The sequence below is a fragment of the Rhinatrema bivittatum genome, chromosome 12, assembly GCF_901001135.1.
Source record: "Rhinatrema bivittatum chromosome 12, aRhiBiv1.1, whole genome shotgun sequence".
Taxonomy (NCBI): Eukaryota; Metazoa; Chordata; class Amphibia; order Gymnophiona; family Rhinatrematidae; genus Rhinatrema; species Rhinatrema bivittatum.
This window is the reverse complement of record NC_042626.1, coordinates 70,592,199-70,618,071: the sequence shown is the minus strand read 5'-3', so window position 1 is coordinate 70,618,071 and position 25,873 is coordinate 70,592,199. Positions and strand designations below refer to the sequence as shown.

At 45.8% G+C, this 25,873-nt stretch overlaps 1 protein-coding gene across 1 annotated transcript; it reads right to left on the bottom strand.

Annotated features, from left to right (window-relative positions):
* Nucleotides 1–8,257: 8,257 nt before the first annotated feature.
* Nucleotides 8,258–25,370, bottom strand: LOC115074592 (keratin, type I cytoskeletal 13-like). Its single transcript, XM_029574172.1, has 8 exons — nt 24,821–25,370; nt 23,141–23,223; nt 21,364–21,520; nt 21,084–21,245; nt 18,724–18,849; nt 17,222–17,442; nt 11,119–11,177; nt 8,258–9,697 (listed from the first exon to the last, which is right to left on the bottom strand). Exons 1-7 carry the CDS (start codon nt 25,205–25,207, stop codon nt 11,138–11,140), a joined length of 1,176 nt encoding a protein of 391 aa, XP_029430032.1. The 5' UTR covers nt 25,208–25,370; the 3' UTR covers nt 8,258–9,697; nt 11,119–11,137.
* Between the last annotated feature and the right edge of the window lie 503 nt (nt 25,371–25,873).

Genomic DNA, 25,873 nt, shown 5'->3' with positions numbered 1-25,873 from the left:
GTCGCTAGACACCTGCAGAAGAACGGAGCCTGGCGCAGACCGTGACTCTGTTGGACTAGGACAGGGCACAGGGGGGTCCCTAGGCAGGAACATGAGATTCATTTTATCCGCTGAAAGGGATATGTGGGCAAACTGACGTGGGTAAGGCCTGCGTGCAGTGCCGGGGATGAAGTTGGGGAAGACTTTGGATTTGAAGGGCTGAATTTTCAAATGGATTTATTTTATTTATTTATTTAGAAACTTTTATATACCGGTATTTGTGGGGACATCATACCGGTTCACATAATAACTGCAAGGTTGGAAAGTACATTTCAACAGGGATAGTAACTGGGCGCGGGGATAACCAATAGGCAGAATGAAGGATAGAAAACAAGAAGGTCATAACGAGAGAATAACAATTAACAATTTACAATTTACATTGAATATCTCCTTAATATAAGGAGAGGGCGGTCACCTAGAGGGGGGGGGGCTGCGGAGGGGGAGGGAAAGCTATTCTGTGTAGGCATGGTTGAACAGAAGTGTTTTTAGTTTCTTTTTGAATTTGATTGCACAGGGTTCAAGGCGCATGTGGACAGGTAGGGAGTTCCAGAGGGCTGGACCGGCAATTGAGATGGCACGGTCGCGGGTGGAGGAGAGATGAGCTGTTTTCAAGGATTGAACATGTAGGGTGCCTTTGTTGGTGGATCTGGTGGCTCGGGTGAAAAAGGAGGCAGTGAATGGGAGGTCGAGCCAGTTTGAGTTGTGGGTGTGGATGGATTTGTGTATTATGGTCAAAGTTTTGTAGTGTATGCGGGACAGGATGGGGAGCCAATGTAAGTCCTTAAGGATGGGGGTAATATGGTCGTGTTTGCGTGTGTTCGTGATGAGTCTTGCAGTAGCATTTTGCAATAGTTGGAGGGGTTTTATCGAAGATAGGGGGAGCCCTAAGAGGAGGGCATTACAGTAATCAAGTTTGGAGGTGAGGGTGGCTTGAATCACTGTACGGAGGTCATGGGTGTAGAGCAGGGGTCTGAGTTTCTTTAGAACATTGAGTTTGAAGAAACCGGCTTTGAGGATGGAATTGATGTGAGGTTTCATACTGAGATTGGGATCGAGGAGGACTCCGAGGTCCCTAACGGAGGGTTGAGCAGTAAGGAGGTTAAGTTTAGGGTCGTTAGGCGGGAGGTCAGGGGGATGCGAGGAGATGTGGAGGAGTTCTGTTTTATTTGTGTTGAGTGCAAGCTGAAGGTTGGTGAGGAGGGCGTTGATAGCTGCTAGGCAATTTTCCCAGTGTTCCAGGGCATCAGATATAGAGTTGTGAATGGGAATGATGATCTGTACATCATCAGCATAGAGGTAGAATTTGAGTTTAAGGTCTGAGAGGAGGTGGCAGAGAGGTATGAGGTAAACATTGAAGAGGGTCGAAGAAAGTGATGAGCCTTGCGGGACTCCTTGTTGTAGGGGGTATGAGGAAGATAGGTTGTTTCCAATTTTAACAGAGAACTTTCTGTTAGAGAGGTAGGATTTGAACCAGGGTGAGGGCTATTCCTGAGATGCCGATGCTTTCTAGCCGTGTCAGGATGTGGTGGTGGCTGATGGTGTCGAAGGCCGCTGAAATATCGAGAAGGGCGAGGAGGTAGCTGTGGCCTTGTCCCAGACCTCTGAGGAGATGGTCAGTAAGGGAAAGGAGTAAGGATTCAGTATTAAAGTGTTTCCTGAATCCGAATTGGGAAACATGGAGGATATCATGGTTTTCAAGGTAGTCCATGAGTTGAGAATTAACCACTTTTTCCATTAGTTTGGAGATAAAAGGGAGGTTGGAAATGGGGCGGAAGTTGGCGGGGTCTTTTGGGTCTAGGGAGGGTTTCTTGAGGAGGGGTTTAACAACAGCGTGTTTGAGGGGGTCTGGGACTGTCCCATGGGTGAAGGAGCAGTTGATAATGTCTGCTATAGTGCTGGCTATGCATTCGGGGATGGCTATTAGAGCTTTGGTGGGGATGGTGTCGTTGGGGTGAGAGGCTGGCTTAAGTTTACGAAGGAGGCTTATGATTTCTTTAGAGGAGGTAAGGTCAATTGTGGCCATTGAAGGTTGGGTAGGAGGGGGAAACGAGGGTGGGTTAGTGGGGGGACAGGGATTGGTGGGGGGAAATCTGGAGAGCAAGTTGGAGATTTTACTTTGGAAGTAATTTGCCAGTTCTTCACATTTAGCCGCAGCCTCAGAGTCTGGAATGGTAGGAGAGATAGGGGTGGTGAGGCTAGTGACATAGGAGAAAAGAACTTTAGGGTTGAATTTATATTCATGGATTTTTTTTGCCATAGAAGTCACGCTTGTGTTTGAGGGTGGACAGTCTGTATATATGTAAGGCTGTTTTGTAGCTGGAGGAGTGTTGCGGGGTTGGGTCCTTGCGCCATTTTCTCTCTTTTTGTCTGAGATTACATTTTAGGGTTTTTAGCTCTTGGGTGTACCAGGGCTTGGAGGGTTTCGCTGCGGTGTTTATAGTACGTTCGGAGAGTGGGCAAAGCTTGTTGGCAATGTCTTCAGTGAGGCTATGCCAGGAAGCTAACGCTGTGTCTGGGTCTAAGCAGGTTAGTCTAGGTAGGGAAGAGGCTAATGCGTCAGATAATTCGTCACTGGGGCAGGTTTTTCTGGATTTGATGGTGGTGTGAGTGGGATGGTTACTTGGGAGGGATTTCTTCATGGCGAGTCGGCTTTCAATGAGATAGTGGTCGGACCAGGGCACTGGGGTGCAGATGGGTGAGTCGGTGGTCTGGAAACTGGAGTTAATAAACATTAGGTCCAGTGTGTGACCAGCTTTGTGGGTTGGAGATGTTATAATTTGACGGAAGCCTATGGCAAGAAGTGATTGAGTGAAGGTTTCGCATGATGCAGTGGGGGGGAGTGAGTCAACATGAAGATTAAAATCTCCAAGGATGATGGAAGGGGTATCTGTTTTCATCCATTCTACAACAAATTCAATTAGGGGGGAGGGGGTTGGACTCAAGGATGGTGGGGGGGGGGCATAAACAAGGCAGATTTGCAGGGTAGCTGTCTTAAAGAGACCTATTTCAAGTTTGGGTGGGGCGGGTATGCTGATGGGTTTCAGGTTAAGGTGTTTCTTAGCTGCTAGGAGAAGTCCTCCTCCTCTTTTTTTAGGTCGGTGGATGGGGAATATGTCATAGAGGGAGGATGGGAGTTGATTTATGAGGATGGTATCTGATTCTTTGAGCCATGTTTCTGTGACTGCACAAATGTCTGGAGGGCAGTCCGTAAGTAGGTCATTGAGGATTAGTGTCTTTTGGATATGGATTGCGCATTCATGAGTAAAATGGAGAGGGTGGTGAGACCAAGGAATTGGGTTAGGGGTGAGGTAAGGATGGGGATGAGGGATCTGCGGCGGGGGGGAGGGGTGGTGGGGAAGGAGGGGGGGGGGGAGGTAGTCTGGAGAGAGGGTGATGGATGCGAGGGATTGGGTAAGCAGCCATGTTGTTACCTTAAAGGTCAGGTAGGAAGGGGGAGCAGGTAGATGGGAGGGGTGCACAGTGGACTAGCAGAAGATAAGCAGTGAAGAAGATATGCGGAGCAGCTATCTGAGTCCGCAAGTTTCAATAATCTGAATATAAGCAAATTACAGTTTGCAACAATAGGGTACAAATAGTAAACAGGGGTGCAGCACAGAGGAATAGGGCACTTTGCGCTGCTCACCGTGTGGCGAGTGTCCGTGTTGATTGATAGTGAAAGGAGGGGATAGCGTGGAGGATGGTCCCGTTGCACGTGGTTCAGTTAGTGCCTGAGACGTATGTCCTTTGCAGAGGCGTTTTTCTCCATATCTCTCGGTCGGCGTCTCTCACACTCTCTCTCAGGCTGTGTGACTCCCTCCCGCTCTATCTCGTTCACCTTCTGGGAGTGGGTCACAGTGGGAGGTGAGAGGATAGAGGCCGCAGATTTGAAGCTGAGGGTTGAGCTGTTTCAGGGCGCTGAGTATGGGGGATGTCGGTGGCGGTGGAGAGAGGGGGTGTTTGGGCGCGGCACTAAGGTGCAGCACGAAGGGGCACACTAAGGGGCTGACCCCTTAGTTCACACTCCTTCGTGCGCGCGGCGCCACAGGTAGGAGCCCGGATTTAAAGGGGCTCACCTTCCGTCCTCCGTTGATGGCGTCGGAGCAGCGCCGGGCTGCCGATTGGTCCCCGGAACGGCTTGGGGGCGGTCGCAGGGGAACCCACGTGAGCCTCGGGCAGGCAGGGCGTCGGGCAGGCCGCGAAACAGGCCGGAGGGTTCGGGGATTTACCTGTATAAAACCAGTTTTATGCACGTAGATGGGCTTCTAAAAATTGCCCCGGGTTGGGGGGAGGGGGGGGGGGTGTTAGCGTGTAAATGTACAGCAAAAGTGATTCCACGATTAGAGAGAAGCAATCCCAGGGTGAGGCAGGGTGAGGCAATCATTTCTACACATACTTTTGAATTTCTAAAGCACCTGCATTAATCTACGCGTACACATAAGCTGAAGATTACCCTGCCTGAAGTATGCGTGGAAACTCTCCCAAGACATTTGTGCACACAGAGAAGCAGGTGTGGCTGTGTGCCGGTAGTTCTGGTGAGGTAATTTTCAAAGCAAACGTATGCATGTAAGATTGCTTTGAGAATTGGTGTAACTTGTGCCTGTGTTTGCCAGCTTTGAGGGCTGGGCTGTTAACCCCTTACAGTGCTTTCCAAGTTACACCAGTCATGGGGCAAGATGAGGGCTTTCAGGTTGTCTGTCTGCCTGCCAGTGGTTTGGGGCCCTCCCCCGGTTCAGCTTTGAATCTGGTGGCAGATGAAGATCACACAGAGGCTGGCACAGTGGAGCAGTGGCACTGCTGTACCAAATCCGAGGCAGCTCTTTCACTGCCCGGGTGGGAGGCAGCACTCACCACCCCCAGGGAGAGGGAGCCAGGGTTACTGCTCAAGGGTGACACCTAACGCCAGAATGAAGCTTCCCGAGGGAGCCCTGGTGCATGGCCCCTGGCCCAGGATCAGACTGGGTGCGGATGTATAGGGGGAGGTGGGGGCGGGGTTATGTAAAACAGAAGCTAGAATCGGACAGCAGGGAAGGAATATTAGGCCGATCTAGGCTGCCGAACTTCATGCTGCTGTAAATGACTTTGGGTGGAAATTATGTTTAAGGAAGACAGTATTCAAAGGTAACATAACATACCATAACGTCACAAAGCTGGTTGATCTCTGGCTTTCCTCTTGTTTCTTCACCACCAGGCCTCTTCTCTGCCTGTGTCTGGCATTTTTTTGTGGTGACCCCCCCCCCCCCATGTTTGACCTTTTTTCTTCAAGGTCAAACATATGTATAAAACCATTTGAATGGGGGAGGCCCTGGCATCATCATGGTGGAATATTAGAATATGGGTTAAACCATTAGGATGGCATTTATCGAATGACGAGATATAAAACCAGCAAATAAAGAAATAAATAAGAATCGTGTAGTACCATGAAATGACCACTGGATGGCATTTTAAGAGAATGAGTCATGATGTAAATTTGTTTAAACTGCTTTGGGGAAAAGTGCGTATATTCCCTTACAGGTTTGGGATTCTCTGATTGAAGGATTATAGAGAGCAGGCAGTATAAAGGGGGATGGTTTTGGTGGGTTTCTTCCCTTTCCTCCCCGCCTGCTCCTGTATAGGGTGGGGATTAGGGAGCTCCAGCTTATGTTATTGTCTGGAGTATTCAGCCTGGGGGCCGGGAGCAAGGACCCTGCAGAGGCTCCTTCCCTCAGGGAGAAATGGCATGGAGTCCATCCCCCTTCATGGTTGGACTGGAGCAGAGAAGTCCTGAAGTGGCAAGGAGTAAGCTCTTCCCCCCCCCCCTCCCAAGTTAACCAGTTGATGAACTTGTTGAGCAGGGTGGGGGGAAGCCAGCACAGATGGAAAGGAGAGAGGCTGGAGGGTGGAGGGCCATTGTCCTCCTGCCAAGGAATCACCCAAGAGGTGCAGGACAGGAAGCTCAAAGAGGGGAGGGAACCGTGTTAAAAGGGAACTGAGAATGCCTGAAGATGTCCTTGCTAGTGCTGTATGTGGGTGCTAGTGTGGAGATTTGGCTACAGAGGTCCATGTGAGCGGTGCCATGGGGACAGTGAGGGTGTATTGTAACGCCAAGGGGGTTTTCTGATTATGTATTTGGTATCTGTTGGGTGAGAGTTTTGATATGGGAACCCTCCAGCCCTCCCTTAGGGCTGAAGGAGAGAAAAAGCAATGGAGGGAGTCCCTGGCTGATGCTTCTGTTCAGCTGTAATTACGACCTGAGCTGCTATGGAAGCTCACGATTGGAATTTGGTACAACGAGTCGGTGTCCCTTATTCAGAGGTCATGGGGGAGGGAGGGAGGGAGGCGATGTCCTCTCTGACCACAGAGGAGAGTTGTGGTCAAAGCTGAAGAAGGAAAGGGTGATCCTTACACCTCAGGGTTTCTCCCGCCTCCCCCAGGGGTTACTCCCAAATACAATTATAGGCCGATTTCCAAAAGATCTGGAAAATGAATGCATGCCCTAGCTGAGAGCCGAAATTTAGGGACCTGAGTTTTAGGCAGCGATAATGTCATGTAGGGCCCTGAATTCAGGCTCTGAGCATCCTCGTGGTGTCTCGTCTCTGCCACCCGTCCCACACCCCCACCACCCTTTCTGGGAAGGAATGATCACTTGGCCCAGTAGGTCCTTCTTTCTTCCAGTTCACTCGGAGCCAGTGCTGGGGTCTGAGCCTTCACTCACCACTGGCAAGGGATATTTCTTTTCCCCCCTGTTTTACAGGAACTCGCCCTCCCTAGTCTGCTCCTGAAGCTGGGAGCCATGCACCAGGGCCCTTCCAGGACCCTGCATCACGGGATCAGAATCCGGCCGGCAGGAGCTGGGAACGCCGCCTCCACAGCCTGCCCGGGGTGCGGGGGGCCGGCCCGTGAAGGAATCGTCTCTCATGCCATTCCTAACTCTTCCCTTTGCATCCTCAAACCCTCGCCCCTTCTTCTAGAGCATTCTTTCCTCTGAAGAGAGTTTGCTTCCTGTGCATTATTTATACTGCTTGCATGTCTCTATGCTTTCCCCCATCTCTTCCCTCCCCTGAAGAGAACAGCACGTGTGACTGTTTTCCTGGGGACCTGCTTTGCTGTAAGCGGAATTCATCTATGTTTTCTTGTTTCAATGGAATTAATGTTTCATTATTTTCTGTGCCCCGCGCCAGACTTTGCAGGGTGCAGGAAAGAAATACTTTTACATAAATACAGAAAATAAATAGAGATACCTGCACTGATAACCTTAAGCAAATTCAGTCAGTTCTAATGGGAAAACCTCCGTCAGAGATGAATGGCTGCTGTGAAGCCGGACCCTCTATGGGTCAGTATTGCTTCACCTTATTCAGTGGGTATGTGTGGCCAGCTGGGGACCTGAGTGAAGGCTGAGACCTTTATTACCCCTGGTATGCTGATGCTCCTCAGTTACCACTGCACACGTGGCCCTAATGGAAACGATTTCTAGCACCGATTATATCTTTCACGGCACCACTTCTGCACCTGCTGCCTCTACGGTATCTGTAGTCAGGGGTGGATTCCCGCTGAAGACCGGCCCAGGGTATTCGCCGCCCAGGCCGGCCCAGGAGATACCACGTGGTCTGCCGAGCGCGGCTCTGTCACGGCCGCGCTCGGCAGACCACGTGACTAGAGCGACCGGCCCACCGGGGGATGCCCGATCCCCCGATAGGCCAATCCGCCCCTGTCTGTAATGGCCAAGCTTTTCAGTATGAGATTTGTGGTCCATGGACGTTTGTTGTCCCTGACGGACATAATTTGTCTTGTGTTGCTGTGCCCGCTGGAAAGATATGAACTCAGCCCTCCAGGAGGAGAGCTCTCTTTCTGATACCCTGCTGGGGTGCTGAATGAAGTCAGTCTGGATTTCTGACGAGAGCTGGTGGAGTATTTAGCCAGAGATATTCGTCGTGGGCACTGGTAGAACCCGTCACAGAGGGCACCGGCTTTCTTTCCCCACCCCCCTCCCTGATTACTCATGTCAAAGGTTAGTGGCTGATGTGTGAAGCCAAAGAGGCCACTTTAGACCTGGAGACTGCCAACGGAGGTGATATGGGTGAGAAATATCAGGCAGAAACGCCAGAGAGCATGCACTACTGCATGGATCATAGGGGTGCTCTCATGTTTTACAACAATGAGCTGACAACAAGAGGAATAAAGAATGAAAATGGTTTTATTTCTTAAAACATGAAAAGTGCTGGGAGTGCTATACAACATGGCTTCCCTGTATTGGGAAACAACCTAATTTAAAGAGAGTTTTCTTGCATTTCCTGGAGCTGGAAAGAAAAAAACCTTCTGATAAATCAAGCCCAGAGATTACCCAAGATCATCAAATGGTTGTCAGGGATTTTCACATTATGCAAAATAAATAGAAGCCCCAAATCCCCCAACCCAAAAGGAATCTGGTAGGCAGGGATGGGAGAGTTGGGGGGAGTAATATAGCTTTGTACATCTGAAAACGCCAAGTGTGTCACGGTTTTACTGCTCATCTGCACACGCCCACAGGAGCCTTCCTGTCTGGTGGGGATAAAGGCCAGCGGGCTGGGACGCCCTCCAGGGCAAGCTTCAGAGAAATGGCTTTGAAATATAAAGGGGAAGTTTCAAAAGGTTATAAGTGTAAAAACTAGCAGCCGCCACGCGAGCACTCTGTATTTTACAGATGTCAAAATGCACATCTAGATTCATTTTTGCGCGCACATATACAGGAGTCAAAAGGAGACCCTCCAGGCTTGTTTCAGGGTGGGGCCAACACGTGCGCAAGTTGCTATTTTAAAAGACACGTTCATTTTTACACCTGCTGATTACCTGGTGTAAGCGATATTAAACATTTTGTTGTGTACTACTGGCTGGGAGAGGTTCAGGCCGAACTCTCAGGAAGGTCTCAATGATCTGCAGGTGGACTGGATGAACTGGTTCATTTCTTCAATGCGCGCATTTCTTAAAATTGACCGACTTGTGCATGTAAATCGGGACTTACATGAGTAAGTTCTAGTTTACTCTCACACATAAAAAATATGTGTGTATCTTTTTAAAATAGATGGGTAATGACCATGGTTTCAATGCACTTATTTATTTATATGCCGCCTATGCCAAAGCTCTAAGCGGCTAACAATCAAAACATATACAGCAATTAAAACAGAACACATGCGTCAATCAGTGATGATGTACAATAATGAGCAGCATGGAAATAAAAATGAAGTCTGCCACAGACCCATAAAATCAATTAAAGAAAAGCCAACCGGAACAGATACATTTTCAAAGCAGCTTCGAAGCATTCGGAGCAACGCATTGCATGTCTTCGCTTGTTGCTGTTTTAGAACGTGTGCACATCTGATGCACTCATAAAACCCTTTGGTAAAACTACGCCCGGCCACATACATGCACATATGCTGCCGCACACAGTTGCTGGAAGGTTATCCTCTTAGATTCTAATTGGTCTTTTCTCAGCTCATCAGGTGTGCTTCGAAATGAAGAGGTTGGATATGATTTGTCGGGTTAGCAGCCTCACGGATGGAGTTGCTTGGCTGGTCAGACTTCCTGCTTCTATTTAAATTGAGAAAGCATGGCGCTTTGTCCTCTAAATGGTCATCCACTGCTGTGGTTTTTGTTTCCTGCCTGGGATGGGACTGCCTCCCCATCAATCTTCTGCGTGTGAGGGACTCTGAAATGACAGAAAGCGTAAGAAAAAGAGGAGGTCCACATGCATGTGGTTTGGAAGAGCAGATTCCAGATGTTAGATACCAGATAGATATTCAGGTTGAACCCTACAGCTCATTAACTATCGCAATTTCATGGATTAGCTGAGTACAACTTAGCCTAAGAAGTGTCTCAAGCCTATCAAAGATGGCTCGCCATATCAATGCACCGTCGTCCTTCCGGATTCTCTATCTTCAGAATAAGCAAAGCATTTGCCTTGGTTCAGCAGATTGCGCAGGTTGCAAAAAGCACCTTTTGGAAACGGAAGATGGTAAAACAATTGAAACCATATTTGCATCCACAGGCTTTGAGGGCAGTCGTATATGCTCTACTTCTGAACCAAATAGATTACTGTAATGCCATTTATTTGGGGGCTGCCAAATAAAATAACTAGAATAGGAAACTACAAGTGATTCAAAATGTGGCAGCAAGGGTGGTGGTAACAGGAGGTCCGAGAAGAACGCCAGCAACGCCGCTCTTATTGCAATTACATTGGCCTCCCATAGAGGCAGGATGTCAATTTAAATGTTTGCTTCTGGCTTTTAACATTTTGAGAAGGAAAGGCTCGCCTCATTGGAGAAATAGTTTGAAATGGCGCGAGACTACAAGAAATTTGCGATCTGTGGGTAACCACTCAGTCCAATTGGTATCATCTAAAATGTTTTGCCATTTGAAGCTATTTAATAGATTCCTTACAGCTTCTGTTCCAATGTTATGGAATAACTCCCGGCTGATATAAGAGCAGAAACAGAGTTAAAGCAATTCCAGAAAAAATTGAAAACATGGATGATGTTTACAACTTTTAATTAATTTTAAAAGGGTAGTGCAGTAGGATTGTGACTAGGGTAAGAGTCTGTGTTGTGGAAAGTAGTGTATGGCGGTGTGTAATGATGGTGGCTGATCTTGAATGCTGTGTTATTATAATTATGTTTTAAATAATTGTTTCTATATATTGTACCTTATTTTTGTTGTACATCGCTTTGGGTGTTTTTAACAGTAAGGCAATTAATAAATAAATGTGATAAATAAATAAATAAATAGATAAATGTACTGCAAGTAATATTTCTTATGGTATGAGAAACGTCATCCCAGCTAGGCCTGCATCACATCACTATTTATTTATTTATTTAGAAACTTTTATATACCGGTATTAGTGGGGACATCATACCGGTTCACATATTAACAGAAGGCTTGGAAAATACATATCAACAGGGAAGGAGAAACTGGGTGGGGGGTTAACCAAGTGCAGGATGGAAGGATAGATTAAAACAAGGAGTCATAACAAGAAGAATAACAATTTACAAAGTAATTAACTCCTTAATATAAGGAAATGAAAAGATCATCTCCTCTCAATACATGCAAGTCACATGAAAACAAACCACCCACCTCGTTTGGATGTGAGATCCTACTTAGGCACGATGGGTCTTTTCAACAGCACTGAAATTCTGTACAATGGAAATTAAGGGGTTTTATTAGTCAGATTAGCAGTATAGGTGTGGATTTCCAAAAAATACGCTGAGTGGCAAAAGCAAGCGACTAAATGTTTTGCTGAAAATTTGGGTAAATGGAGCTAGTCAAAATTTGTCTGGTGACATTTAGAGAACATGAAAATCAGTGCTAACCAGGTAAGTTTTCTAAAACAATCCTACACCAAGCCAGCAAGCCTCCAACCATCCAACCAGCCAACCATCCAACAATCCAACCACCAAGCCAGCAAGCCTCCAACCATCCAACCACCAAGCCAGCAAGCCTCCAACCATCCAACCACCAAGCCAGCAAGCCTCCAACCATCCAGCCAGCAAGCCTCCAACCACCAAGTCAGCCAACCATCCAACCACCAAGCCATCCAACCATCTAATCACCAAGCCAGCAAGCCTCCAAATCATCCTTCTGACTTGAAACTACAAGTACCCTCCATTCATCTCCCCCTCCAAGCCCTTACCCCTCAACCCCGCCCCCCCCCCCCCCCCCAAGGTCCCCCTGAATCTAAGCCAGGAGCAGCTCACAGGTCACAGGTTTCTCTCCTCCCAGCTTGGCATTCAGCATTGCTCAGACAATTACAGTTAGAAGGGATTGGGTAGACTTTTAATTGTTATGTCTGGGGTCACGGGGGCAGAGATCCTGAGCCCCAGCTAAATAGATTTAGGACTACTGTTGTAGTACTCTATATTTGTTTGATTGATTTTTTTGAGATTGGAAGAAGGTCTCATGATCGGAGATCATCAATCTGGTGCAGCAGGAATGGATCCTGTACAAGGACCTGCTCTCCAGGTGGTGCATTGTCCTCTCACACCGAGGATGTATCTACCAGGGCTTCTGCCCAGGAGGGAAGGGTTAGGTCGGCCGTCATAGTTGGTGATTCGATTATTAGGAATGTAGACAGCTGGGTGGCTGGTGGGCGTGAGGATCACCTGGTAACTTGCCTACCTGGTGCAAAGGTGGCGGACTTCACGCGTCACCTAGATAGGATTTTAGACAGTGCTGGGGAGGAGCCGGCTGTCATGCTACAATTGGACACCTTTGACATAGGAATATGTGGGAGGGAGGTTCTGGAAGCCAAATTTAGGCTCTTACGTAAAAAGCTGATATCCAGAACCTCCAGGGTAGCATTCTCTGAAATGCTCCCTGTTCCACGTGCAGGTCACCAGAGGCAGACAGAGCTCCAGAGTCTCAATGCGTGGATGAGACGATGGTGCAAGGAAGAGGGATTCAGTTTTGTTAGGAACTGGGGAACCTTTTGGGGAAGGGGGAGTCTCTTCCGAAGGGATGGGCTCCACCTTAACCAGGGTGGAACCAGACTGCTGGCGCTAACCTTTAAAAAGGAGATAGAGCAGCTTTTAAACTAGAACAAAGGGGAAAGCCGACTTTGCTCAGCAGCACATGGTTCAGAGGGAGGTATCTTCAAAGGATACTAATGATGCATTAGAATTAGGGCATCCCGACAGTGAGTTCCAATAATAAGAAAAGTAGTCCAAGTGCCTGTAACTAAAAACTCACCTGAGCTAAAACATTCCAATTTATCCTTATCAATTAGAAAGCAGAATGAAAATACTTTGAAATGTTTGTATGCTAATGCCAGAAGTCTAAGAAGTAAAATGAGAGAATTAGAAAGTATAGCAGTGAATGATGACATAGACTTAATTGGCATCTCAGAGACATGATGTAAGGAGGATAACCAAAGGGACAGTGCTATACTGGGGTACAAATTATATTGCAATGACAGAGAGGAGCATCTGGGAGGCGGGGTGGTGCTTTATGTCCGGGATGGCATAGAATCCAACAATTGAAAGATCCTGCATGAGACTGAGGGGCAGATTTTATAAATCTGCGTACACGCGAACAAGAGTACGCGGGATTTCAATAGATACGCACGTAGCCGCGCATATCCATTAAAATCCGGGGTCGGCGCGTGCAAGGGTGCCCAAAATCGGCAGCCTGCGCGCGCCGAGCTGCGCAGCCTGCCTCCATTCCCTCCGAGGCCGCTCCGAAATCGGAGCGGCCTTGGAGGGAACTTTCCTTCCACCCCCCCCGCACCTTCCCTTCCCTTCCCCTACCTAACCACCCCCCCTGGCCCTATCTAAACCCCCCCTACCTTTGTCGGCAAAGTTACGCCTGCTGGAAGCAGGCGTAACTTTGCGTGCACCGGGCCGGCTGCCGCGCTCCATGTTCCGATCCGGGGGCTGGTCCGGAGGCCGCGGCCATGCCCCCGGAACGCCCCCGGGCCGAAACCACGCCCGCAGCGCCACCCACGAAACGCCGCGTCACTCATGACATGCCCCCGAAACGCCGCGTCACTCCGGGCACGTCCCCGACATGCCCCTCCATGCAAGCCCCGGGACTTACGCGCATCCCGGGGCTTGCTCGGCGCGCACAGGGGGGGTTTGGGGTAGGTTTTCGGGGGGTACGTGCGTATCTTACGCTCGTACCCCTTTGAAAATCTACCCCAAAATGCACAATTGAATCTTTATGGATAGAAATCCCTTGTGTGTCGGGGAAGAGTATAGTGATAGGGGTATACTACCGTCCACCTGGTCAAGATGGTGAGATGGACAGTGAAATCCTAAGAGAAATTAGGGAAGCTAATCAAATTGGTAGTGCAGTAATAATGGGAGATTTCAATTACCCCAATATTGCCTGGGTAAATGCAATGTCAGGGCGTGCTAGAGAGATAAGGTTCCTGGATGGAATAAAGACAGTTTTATGAAGCAATTGGTTCTGGAACCAATGAGAGAGGGAGCAATTTTAGATCTAATTCTTAGTTGAGCACAGGATTTAGTGAGAGAGGTAATGGTAGAGGGGCTGCTTGGCAATAGCGATCATAATATGATCAAATTTGAATTAGACAGGACGGGGGACAGTAAGCAAATCCACGGCTTTAATGCTAAACTTTCAAAAGGGAAACTTTGATAAAATGATAAAAATAGAAAGAAATGAAAGGAGCAGCTACAAAGATAAAAAGTGTGCAAGAGGTGTGAACATTGTTAAAAAATACCATCCTAGAAGCACAGTCCAGATGTGTTCCACACATTAAGAAAGGTGGAAGGAAGGCAAAACAATTACTGGCATGGTTAAAAGGTGAAGTGAAAGAGGCTATTTTAGCCAAAAGATATTCATTCAAAAATTGGAAGAAGGATCCAACAGAAAAAAATAGGATAAAGCATAAGCGCTGGCAAGTTAAATGTAAGACATTGATAAGACAGGCTAAGAGAGAATTTGAAAAGAAGTTGGTCATAGAGGCAAAATCTCACAATAAAAACTTTAAAAAATATATCTGAAGCAGAAAGCCTGTAAGGGAGTCAGTTGGACCATTAGATGATTGAAGGGTTAAACGGGCACTTAGAGAAGATAAGGCCATCATGGAAAGATTAAATGATTTCTTTTCTTCAGTATTTACTGAAGAGGATGTTGGGGAGATACCCATTCTGGAGAAAATTTCATGGGTAATGATTCAGATGAACTGAACCAAATCACAGTGAACCTAGAAGATGTGGTAGGTAGGGATGTGAATCGGTTTTTGACGATTTAAAATATCGTCCGATATATTTTAAATCGTCAAAAATCGTTAGGGCCACGATACAATACCAATTCCCCCGATTTATCGTCAAAAAATCGTAAATCGGGGGAAGGGGGAGGGCAGGAAAACCGGCACACTAAAACCCCCTAAAACCCACCCCGACCCTTTAAATTAAATCCCCCACCCTCCCGAACCCCCCCCCAATGCCTTAAATTACCTGGGGGTCCGTAGCCTTAAATTACCTCCATAGCGGCGGTCCATAGCTAAATCGGGGGAAGGGGGAAAGCAGGAAAAGCGGCACACTAAATCGTGTAGTCTTCAGCTGGCGCCATTTTGCAAAATGGCTGCCGCAAAATGGCGGCGGCCATAGACCAAAACGATTCGATGCAGGAGGTCGTTAACTTTTGGCAAGTCTTGTGGGGGTCAGGAGGCCCCCCCAAGCTGGCCAAAAGTTCCTGGGGGTCCAGCGGGGGTCCAGGAGCGATTTCCTGCCGCGAATCGTTTTCTGTACGGAAAATGGCGCCGGCAGGAGATCGACTGCAGGAGGTCGTTCAGCGATGTTAGGTTCCATATCTAGAATAACCCCAAACAAATCCTTCATATTACATGTATAACTTCTCTTAAATAGGATTCCTCAATTCTCAAAATAGAGTATAGTGATTCAACCGTTGTAAAGCAAAAAATATTTATGGAAGGAGAGGAACGTTTCATATGCAATAATCATAAATCCCCAACAGGGTGATCTGACTGTCAATCTAATCATCAACAAACCTCCTCCAACCAAAGTGTATAATAAATGTGCAAACATTTTTTCAAAAGTGAATTTTTCTGTGTGTATCCTTTAAAACATTAATCATTTCACTTATTAATAAAGGTGAGGTAAATCACTCCAAAGTTCCAAGTATTTTTTAAGTATTTTTTCAAATGAACACTCCTCGCAGCCTTGTAACTGATCCCGGTGAAGGGTATGAAACAATGCTTTCAAGGCAACCTAGATCGGCGTGCTAGGCAGTCTCTGGTGGCTTAAACAAAAGCTCATACTTGGTTTGGTGCTCATTGATTATATTTAGGTTCCATATCTAGACATCATAGTGGATAATACTTTGAAATCGTTGGCTCAGTGTACTGTGGCAGACAAAAAAGCAAACAGAATGTTAGGAATTATTAGGAAGGGAATGATGAATAAAACGGAGAATATCATAATGCCTCTGTATCACTCCATGGTGAGACCGCACCTTGAATACTGTGTACAATTCGGGTCGCCACATCTCAAGAAAGATAAAGTTGTGATGGAGAAGGTATAGAGAAGGACAGCCAAAATGATAAAGGAGATGGAACTGCTCCTCTATGAGGAAAGACTAAAGAGATTAGGGCTGTTCAGCTTGGAGAAGAGTCGGCTGAAGGGGGATATGATAGAGGTCTTTAAAATCATAAGAGGTTTAGAACGGGTAAATGTGAGTCGGTTATTTACTCTTTCGAATAATAGAAGGACTAGGGGGCACTCCGTGAAGTTAACATGTAGCACATTTAAAACTGACCGAATAAAATTCTTTTTTACTCAATGCACAATTAAACTCTGGAATTTGTTGCCAGGGGATGTGGTTAGTACAGTTAGTGTTGCTGGGTTTAAAAAAGGTTTAGATAAGTTCGTGGAGAAGTCCATTACCTGCTATTAATTAAGTTGACTTAGATAATAACCACTGCTATTACTAGCATCAGTAACATGGAATAGACTTAGTTTTTGGGTACTTGCCAGGTACTTGTAGCCTGGATTGGCCACTGTTGGAAACAGGATGCTGGGCTTTGTTGGACCCTTGGTCTGACCCAGTATGGCAATTTCTTATGTTCTTAGTTGTGGTCACAGATGCAATCACATGGCATCAATTGTATCCCAGTATCATTAGTAATAAGGACAATGTTCAAACCTGTTTACACAGGTAAAAGGTCTTGGCTGCACTCCTATAGCATGAATACTTTTAGCTGGGCTGTGAGGAGGCTCTATTAGGGGTGGGGAGGAGGACAGTGTGCCAACATGACATCGTCACAAAAATAGGCACTATTTTACTCCTTTCACCTGTACAGAAGGGCAGGTGTAGGAGGCTTTTAATGCACGTGTTTTACGCCGTCAAAGAGAAAATACCCTTCTGCATAGCTTTAATGCATAGGTTATTTCTCAACCAGAAAGCTAAAAGGATCTGTTTCAGATCTAAGCTGAGTGCAATCACAGCATTTAGCAACGAAAACTGAATGTCAAGATTCCTGGCCCTACTACCACTTACTAATTCTGAGACTGAAAGAAAGCTGAGCACCGGAAGTTGGATGGATTTCCAGTCAAACTTAGGTACCAAAGCTTTGGGAATGGAGCCCAGGTGCCTCTGCCTGGCAACAGGAATCAATGCCACGGGACCGGCTCTGTAGATCCTTCCTTGTGCAATGCTCTGATTCAGAAACTACAATGATTTTCTAAACTCTCACCTGGACTCCTCTCCTTCCAGCAGCAGCTGATATGTGATAATCTCCATCTTCAGGTAGCTGGTGAGTTCCAGCAGTGCCTTGTTGTCTTTGCCCTGGAGCTGGAGCTGTGCCCAAATCTTGGCCAATCCAGCTTCAGCTCTGGAGATGTTTCCTTGTATGCGCTGTATACGACTGGCATGGCCGGCCTGAGTCTCCTGCAGTCTGTCTTCTTGGACGGCTTTCTACACAGAGGCAATGAGCAAGCAGTCAAAGTCAAGAGCAGAACTCAGACATCACTTTAACACTAATAGCACCACTTGTCAACTGCTTCAGTGGAAAAAGTTGGGTTTTTTTTTTACTAATTTCTTGATTTACCATTACAAATCTGAATTTCCAAATTCAGTTTTCTCAGAACTAGCTGGCTGCTTATTCATATTGGTTATGTAAGCCACTAGCCAAATTTTCAAAGGCTCATTTGAGATTTAAGTGGCTAAAAAGAGGAGTTATGCAAGTTGAAGGGCTGAATCCAAATTAGTGGATTTTCAGATGCCAAAACTATGTGTGTACGTTCACAACGAATGACCTTTTAGAACATTTAAAAAAAAGGCATTTTAGAGTTGTCACAGAGGGGTGGGAGAAAACTAACTGCACATATAGCCAATGCACGTACTTCACACAACTTACATGTATGCGTACTTATTTACACAACAATCCGATCTTCCACCTCGCACTCTGCAGGTACTTTGCAGGGGAGTAAACCAACATTTTTTTCCATTCTCATTTCATTTTGGTTTTTGTTTTGTTTTTTCACTTGTTTGTTTTATTTATTTTCATTTATTGAAAATGAAATAAACAATAAATGCAATTTTAAAAATGAAGACAAAAGCTAAAGTAAAAACTAAATTAATAAAAATGTTGATCCCTGTTGAAGAAGAAAAAGAAAGTCTCCTAGACCTCCCTTCCAATCCTCCCCATCCCCTCCAGTCCTCTTACCTCTCCTGCCCTGCCGATGGTATATTTGAAATGGCATCGGCAGACCTAGCTCAACGCCATTTTGTGTGGAAGAAATTAACAATGGCACCAACCTAGGTTTGCTGATGCCAGGAATTGTTCCTGCTAAGAGGGTTAAAGGGGATGGGAGGGACTGGAGTGGAGACCTGATAGGGATTTATTTATTTTTTTGTGACAATGGGAAATACATATTTAAAATTAAATGAATGAAAACAAACGTTTGTTTTTCTTTCGTTTCATTTAAAAAAATGTGTTGAAATGAATAACGAAATTTTTTTCAAACAAATACTCATCCCTCCTATTTTGTATTTAAATATCAAATTAGTTTGTGTAGGCTGAAAAGTACAAACTGACATTGCCAGTAAGGTGCTTATCAAAAGTTTACCCCTACACGTTTAAGTATTTCTGTTTCCTGTTTGCAGTGTTCCTGGGCTTCGGTCAGCTAACCCCAGTCCAATAAAGGATTGCACAGTCTCGATTTTTACATCGGTGGACTGAGTGCCATGACTTACCAATCTATGCAGCTCCTGCAGTTCGCTCTCCAGGTCCTGGAGGGTATGTCTCAGCTCAGCAGCTTTGCTTTCCTCAATATTCAGAGTCTGGGCACCAGACCTCACCTCCTGTTTCAAAGCCTTGGACTACAAGATAAATAAAAAAAAATGTTTTCTCTCTCTCTCTCTCAGCGATCCCAAGTGTGAGCTTCCCTTTGATATGTTGTAACACAACCGTATTCAGTTCTGTGGGAGCCTACGACTACTCTTACTGGACAGCCACTTCAGCTGGGCTGCTTGCTGTGCTCATACTATTCAAATCTATTTGCATAAACTTTAGAACAACAATTTGCAAAGTCATTTTTGTGCGAAAAATGGCTTGGTTGAAATCTGCCCTCTTCCAAGCGGACTTCAACGGCTCGTGACTGTCAGCAGCAGGAAAGAGACCGCGCTCCTGTGAGTGCGCGTTTAGGCGGGAGGAGGAAATCAGTGCCTGTGCATTTTCATTCTCAAATGTCTGCGCTCTCTTCTGTCCCCACTCAGCCGCCCGCACAACTAGCGGGTATAAAGCATGCGGACGTTTTTAGCACTCAGACTGTGTGCCTGCTGATTTCCAAACAGAAACAATGTGGGCACCTTCTCCTTGAAAATCTGCTCTACGTATGCTGGCTAAAAGCGCCCATGTACTTTGCCCCTGCAGGGGCAGGAGAGGGTGCAGGGCAGCTCAGCCGCAGAGGCTCCAAGACAGCCGTCTTTTTGCATCTCTCCAGCATCGATCACATAGCAGGCACCAGGACAAAAGACAAGAGTTTTGCTTCAGCTCGCAGCAGAAGGAACAAATGAACCAAACATTAGCCTGAGCCCAGGTTAGGACTCAGCCTCATGGCTTTAGGCTCTGTATTTCTTTTCCAGCCTCTCTCCCAGGGATTAAACTCTGCTGGGAGGTAGTAGTCTGGCCGGAGACTGAGCAGCAGACTTCCTCTGCACTTGTTAGGGTTCTAGCCTTCAACTGGCAGGCTTAGGCAGAAGAAGGAGCTGCAATCGCCCTCATCATCTCTCTTCCCCAGTCTGGGACGTAGGAAGCCTTCTTACACTGCCCAGCTTGCTCCCTAGTTAGAGAAGTCTCTCCATCTAGCCTTAGTCTGCTCCTAGAGAAAGATGAGCACAGGCCTTCAGTAGTGAATGTTAAGGCTTTCCCACTACAGGTTTGTAAACTCCTGACTGCTTTGTGGGAAACCTGGTCTGGACTACCAGCAAAGGCTGCAATCCAGTGTGACAAGCTTGCAAGCTGTTGAAAAATTTCTCCCATATATGCATGTATGCATGTATGCCGACTCCCATATATGCATGTATGCATGTATGCCGACTCCCATGTATGCATGTATGCCGACTCACATATATGCATGTATGCATGTATGCCGACTCACAACAAAAGACCCGGCCATTTCATAACATATGCGCATATATGTGCGCAAGGTCTAAAATAGGCTGTAAACACATATATGTGCGCAAAGTTTTATATGGACGCGTGCATTGCCTGCAAATGCCACCTCTACCCCAAAGGTGGGAGGATTTTAGTAGACACTCGTGCCAACGCAATTACCAGTTTCCCCAGTTCGTTCCCAGTTTGCCCAGGTAAGTGATAGGACTTCCTAACCCTCCTAATTAAATAGCCTCCCTTTTACCCTGTTAGCACCAACCCTTAAAACCCCGTTGACTGGCCTAGAGTTTTTTATTTTATTACTTACTCGCCATCCACAGCAGTAGTAACGTCATGTGGCTGGGGACCCCGGCTCGCGCTTGTACGTGTAAATACTTACGCACACATTTCATGATAAAGTCCCAGAATGCCCATATCCCGCCCATGCACCACCCAGATCACACATTTCATGATAAAGACCCAGAATGCCCATATCCCGTCCGTGTCCATGCACCACCCAGATCACACATTTCATGATAAAGTCCCAGAATGCCCATATCCCGCCCATGTCCATGCACCACCCAGATCACCCCCCATGCCTCGTCCCTTTTTTGCAACTTATTTGTGCACGTACCGGGAGAGATGCGTGTGCATGGACAGCTTTCAAAACCCACTTGTTGCACACTGGCCAGACATACTCGCGTATCTCCTGGTTTTGGTGTGCACTGGGCTTTTAAAATTCCCCCCTGTATGTCAAGATTATCATCTACAGTAGTCTGTAGTCCTACTAAATATGCAGATGAAATGGTTTACACTTAAAGAATCTGAGTGGTGTTGATGTCGTCATGGGAGCTCCTTGAATTTCATAATTTTGGAATTAAGGACCTGAAAATTGGGGGGTGCAGGACAGGTGCTCTAGATGAACTCTGCAAAGCTAAACGATGCAAGTCTCCCTTTTTACCTTCTTGGCAAACTCAGCTTTGGCATCCTTGCGGTTCTGCTTGGCCATTGCCTCGTACGTCCCTCTCATCTCACCCAGAGCCTTGGTAAGGTTAAGCCCAGGGGTGCAGCTGATGTCCTTGTTCTCCTGGTGCCCACGCTGCTCCTGTAAGTTATCCATGTCCTAGAGGTGCAAAAAAGAATAAACCAGCGTACAGGGCAATCAAAGGATGAATCCACAAGTCTCGTCCTTCTGATTCTTTTTCTTATCTCCTGCAGGTAGTTTGGGTCTTAAATCTCACCTCCTTTTGGGATTCCTTGAGCTTAATCAGCTCTTCCTTTAGAATTTCCACTTCTGTTTCAAGGGAGCTTTTGGACAAGGTCAAGTCATTCTGCTTTTTCTGTAGACGCTTACTTTCAGCGCTGATGCCCTGTTGCAAGCGCAGCTCGTTCTCATACCTAGGACACCCGAGGAGGAAAATGTTAAAAGTGCCAAGGACAAATATGTATTCTGTAGCTATGGTGACTTATGCACTAAGCATGTTCCCCATATACACAAAGGAGGGAAAACCCTTTCCTTTAGTACATCGTGTCTGTGTTTCCAGAACTGAATTTTTGGGCGGGTCCAAGTTTAACCTTTGGGCGGGCACTGTGTTCAGCCCTCACCTCGTCTCCATCCCTTACTCACGCCTTAGAGCATGGGGTTCCTCTGTCTATTTCTAAGGCCTTTTGGATAATCTCTATAAATTTAGATAATATTCTTGAGATCCAAAAAAATCTATTTTGAAACCATGGACGCATTGTACATTGGTAACTTGATGTAGGACCAAAATTAATCAGAAAAGAGCTTGGGTATAAAAAAAAAAGGCTCTCATTCCAATTCCGGACATTCTGGGTTTACTTTAAGGTTTAATGCTTCAAATTGTGTTCGCAGCCAGGATATCGTTGGGAGCTTATTGGAAGAAGATCTCTCGTCCATCCCTGGGCATAGTTTGTAACAGATTATATGATATATGTTATTTTGGTTATCTTACAGCTTTGAGAAATGGTAACTTGGAGAAATTTAATAAGACTTGGGATCAGTTGGATGAGGATGAAGCAATTCTGATTTGAAATACTATGTTTTTATTATATATATCTTATTCCATGATTTGATTTTTTGCTGAGTGTTATCAAAAGTGTTGCTGGGGAGGGGGGAGGGGGGTTGGAACAAACAAATGGATATTATGTCAAAGACCATTGTACTTGCATGTCTGCTGTTTTTGTATGGTCATTTTTTGTTCTTCTGGTCAATAAACTTTTAATTGTAAAAAAAAAAAAAAATAGACTCTCAAGTGAAAGCCTCATAGAGCTGCCAAGAGACCTAGTCTTTGGAGGAAGACTTTTGGCAAGGCCTAGTTTTTGAGCTTACATCCCAATGCATTGTGGTATTTGTAGTCCTTGCTTCTTCCCTGTTCAAGCCACACTAAAAAATATCAGAGTGAATCAGAAAAGTGTGCCAAAAAGACAGGACTGACCTAAATTCTCCCTCTAGAAAATAGATTATTCTACTTATTAATTCTTCTTCAATCAGGCTCTAGCTAGCCTACTCCTCTTGGGCGTGCAGTGTTGGCATCCCAACATGTCTTTTCAATACACAACATTTTGTCCATTGCTAGTGTCTCTTAATAGAAGGGTGTGCATCAAGATGGGTCACCACTGTTGACTCATCAGTACTGACCTCAAATCTGCAAAATTTTGGAGCCATGGAAAATGGCTGATTGCTTTTACATGTTTTCAGACCTCCACAATTTTCTCAAGCTGAAATTTATTTATTTATTTATTTATTTAATTTCTTTTCCTATACCGATGCTCAAGACTAGGTCTTATCGTACCGGTTTACAATGTAACTGAGGGGAAACCAATTAACATCAAGGTAGCACGAGGATACGACTAAGAACGCAGGCTGACTGGGGAGATCTCCACTCCTATTCTGCAGATCTACATTACGCTGTAGGACTTTCTGGCAGTAGGCAGGCCTATCTGAACTGGTAACACTTCTCTGGGGTTCTTATGAAAAAAAAAAAAAAGAAAACTCACTTCACCTGGAACTCTTTCACAACTCGTTTACAATTATCGATTTGCAAGAATGTTCTGGTTTGGGAGAGACGTGCGTCTTTTATCTGTGGGGGAGTTTTAAAACAAGTTAATGTGAGATGCATTAATTACATTGAGCTGGTGTTTTAGCACACTTTTACTAAATCTCTCAGTTGTACGCATCATAGATCAGTGTAATACAGCCACAGTATGGGCTTAAATCCAGAGCAATACCTTGAGCTTCTGCAACTATTGAGGCCCTAGGCAGTATTGTGACCCTTTCCACACTGGTTTCATCTATAAGGTCCAGTTCAGACTGAAATGATCAAGCACGTATTGATTGCATAGTGTGCTTTATGTGCCAGAAATGCTGCGGTCAACTAGAGGAGGGGGGTGTCTTTTTCTGCCACATTAAGAACTCCAGTTGGCCAATACTCTGACAAATATTACTGAATATGAAACCTCAGGAACTGTTAATGTTATATGAGATTCCATTTAAATCCAAATGGACTCAGGGTTCAGATAGTCTAAATGCTCCCATGTCAGTTGCATAATGGGGTTTTGTTTGATGAGAAATATCAAATGGGCCCCACAGGCTCAGACCAGATTGACTTATTCAGTCTTCACTGGTGAATGAAATCCCAATTTACAGCTGTGTAGAATGTCTGAATTTCGTCTTTAATGAACATACTTGTCAGGTGGAATCCTTGTAGGTGTTCTGATACTTTTCATTAGACCAACAATAAAGATGTTGGAGTGCCTGAGTTTTCAAGACCACACAGGCCCGTTCTCCAGATCAATGACCAATGCAGTTAGAAGGCCAGAACAACTCTGCACTTGTGTTAAGTAATTCTGCAGTTACTCTTGTGATCATAATTTGTTATGATACATATATACTTCCATACCTAGTAATGATGGTGTTTAGCTGACTGTTCTTAGAAGTACATTATTAGCAAGAAATAAATACATAAGTGTAGTTTTGGGCTTTGCATTATTGCCAGCTAAAAAGCATTATGGTTAATTTGAGAGCATTTCCATATTGCACTGCTTGCTGGTGCTTGCTTTCTGTATTGCACAGGGATGACTGCTGTCTTCATGACTTCAAAGATGACCTCAGTGAGATGGAATGATGGACTTGGTGCAGGCACTTACGACATGTACACACAAGCCTTATGTGTCCTAGTTACAGCACAAATTCATTGGTGACTGGCAAAAGTCACATAGAAATGTCTTCAACTTCATAGTCTACTCAATTATTTCAGTGTTGGGGAAAACACATCTAGCAGAAAAGGTGATGATGTGGAATGTTCTACAGGAGTATTAGTAGGTAGGGATACCTTTTATTGGAGGAATGTAAAATGATGTAGCACATGAGCTTTTGAGACAAAACAGACCTGAAAGCCAACATAGGACAATTTCGTTTCTTGTTGGTTCAATACAAGGTATCAGCATCTGCTAGGATGTGTTTTCTCCAGGACCAAGACAGTCACCAGAGCTCTGAACCACAGAATTTCCCATAGCAAACATTTAAATTATGATCTTGCTTAGAAGAAAGATGACATGTTTTATATTTGGAATTGACACTGAATTGTTGGCACATAGCTACAAAGACCAATCTTCACAGGATTCTGTGGAAGCCTCTCTGCATTGCTCCTTGTATAATCCAGATGGAAAGTGCCTTACCTGTGTTCTGAGGTCAGCAATGGTCTTCTCATAGCCACTGAAGTCATGGGTAGCCGGTGTCCTCTTCTCATACCACTCCTGGATCTGCAGCTCCAGCTGGGCATTGGCCCTATCCAGACTGTGCACTCGCTCTAGATAAGAAGCCAGACGAGCATTCAGGCTCCTCATGGCCTGCTTCTGGGCCCCACCGAGTCCATCACAATCAGCCTGACAAGGGCGACCATCCTCCAGAAGCTGTGGCTTGCCAATGTCCTGCACTGTCTCAGTTTTGTCAGGAACCAGGCAAGAAGCTGGACCTCGCCTAGATCCGGCTGCAGCAAGCCTGCTGTAGTAAATCCTCAGCAGCGGGGAAGCAGAAGAAGTGGAAACCTTCCTGGCGTCAGACATGGTGCTTGAATTCAGTAGCCTTCACGTTTGACAGTCTGACCTGCACTGGAGACATCACGTGTTGCTTTTAACAGGCTGTTACTCAGCATTGGAGCCTATTTCCTCATTTCCCCTGCTTTCATTGGTCCAGTCTGTGCACCTCACCAGCCAGCTCAAATTTCAGCGTTTTCCTGCTCTTCCTCCCCATGTCATTGCTGCTGAAAAGTGCACGATAAGTTGCAAAACCACATTCTTGCCTTTTCCGGAAAGACGGCTGGGCCTCTTGGTTTCTTTATGTGCCAGTAGTGTTTCATGCGATTATTCATGCATGGCTCAACTATAATTGCATTCAAAGAGGTGGAGTTCAGATTTATCCACAAACTTTTGAACTGGATCTATTCTTTGGGATTCTGCCGGTACTTGTGACCTGGATGGCCACTGTTGGAGAATTGCTGGGGCCTTGGTCTGGCCCAGTTAAGCGTTTATTCTGTTCTTATTTTAAAAAGTGTGTGTGTGAATGGACACCCAGGAGTTATGTCCTGCAAAGACTATGTGCGGGTGAGCCTGTGCGCCTTATTTCAAAGAAAACATATGCTTATGTGCATAAGTGCCACATAAGTTACCCGCAATGTTACTAAATTACCTTCCATGGGTTAAATACAAAATCAAGTCAAGGTTTTTATAGTG

Coding starts and splice junctions, on each gene's coding strand:
- LOC115074592 (XM_029574172.1), bottom strand. CDS start 25,207: ATGTCTGACGCCAGGAAGGTTTCCACTTCTTCTGCTTCCCCGCTGCTG. Junction 21,246..21,363: donor TCAAGGAATCCCAAAAGGAG/GTGAGATTTAAG, acceptor TTGCACCTCTAG/GACATGGATAACTTACAGGA. Junction 18,850..21,083: donor AAGCTGAGTTTGCCAAGAAG/GTAAAAAGGGAG, acceptor TTTATCTTGTAG/TCCAAGGCTTTGAAACAGGA.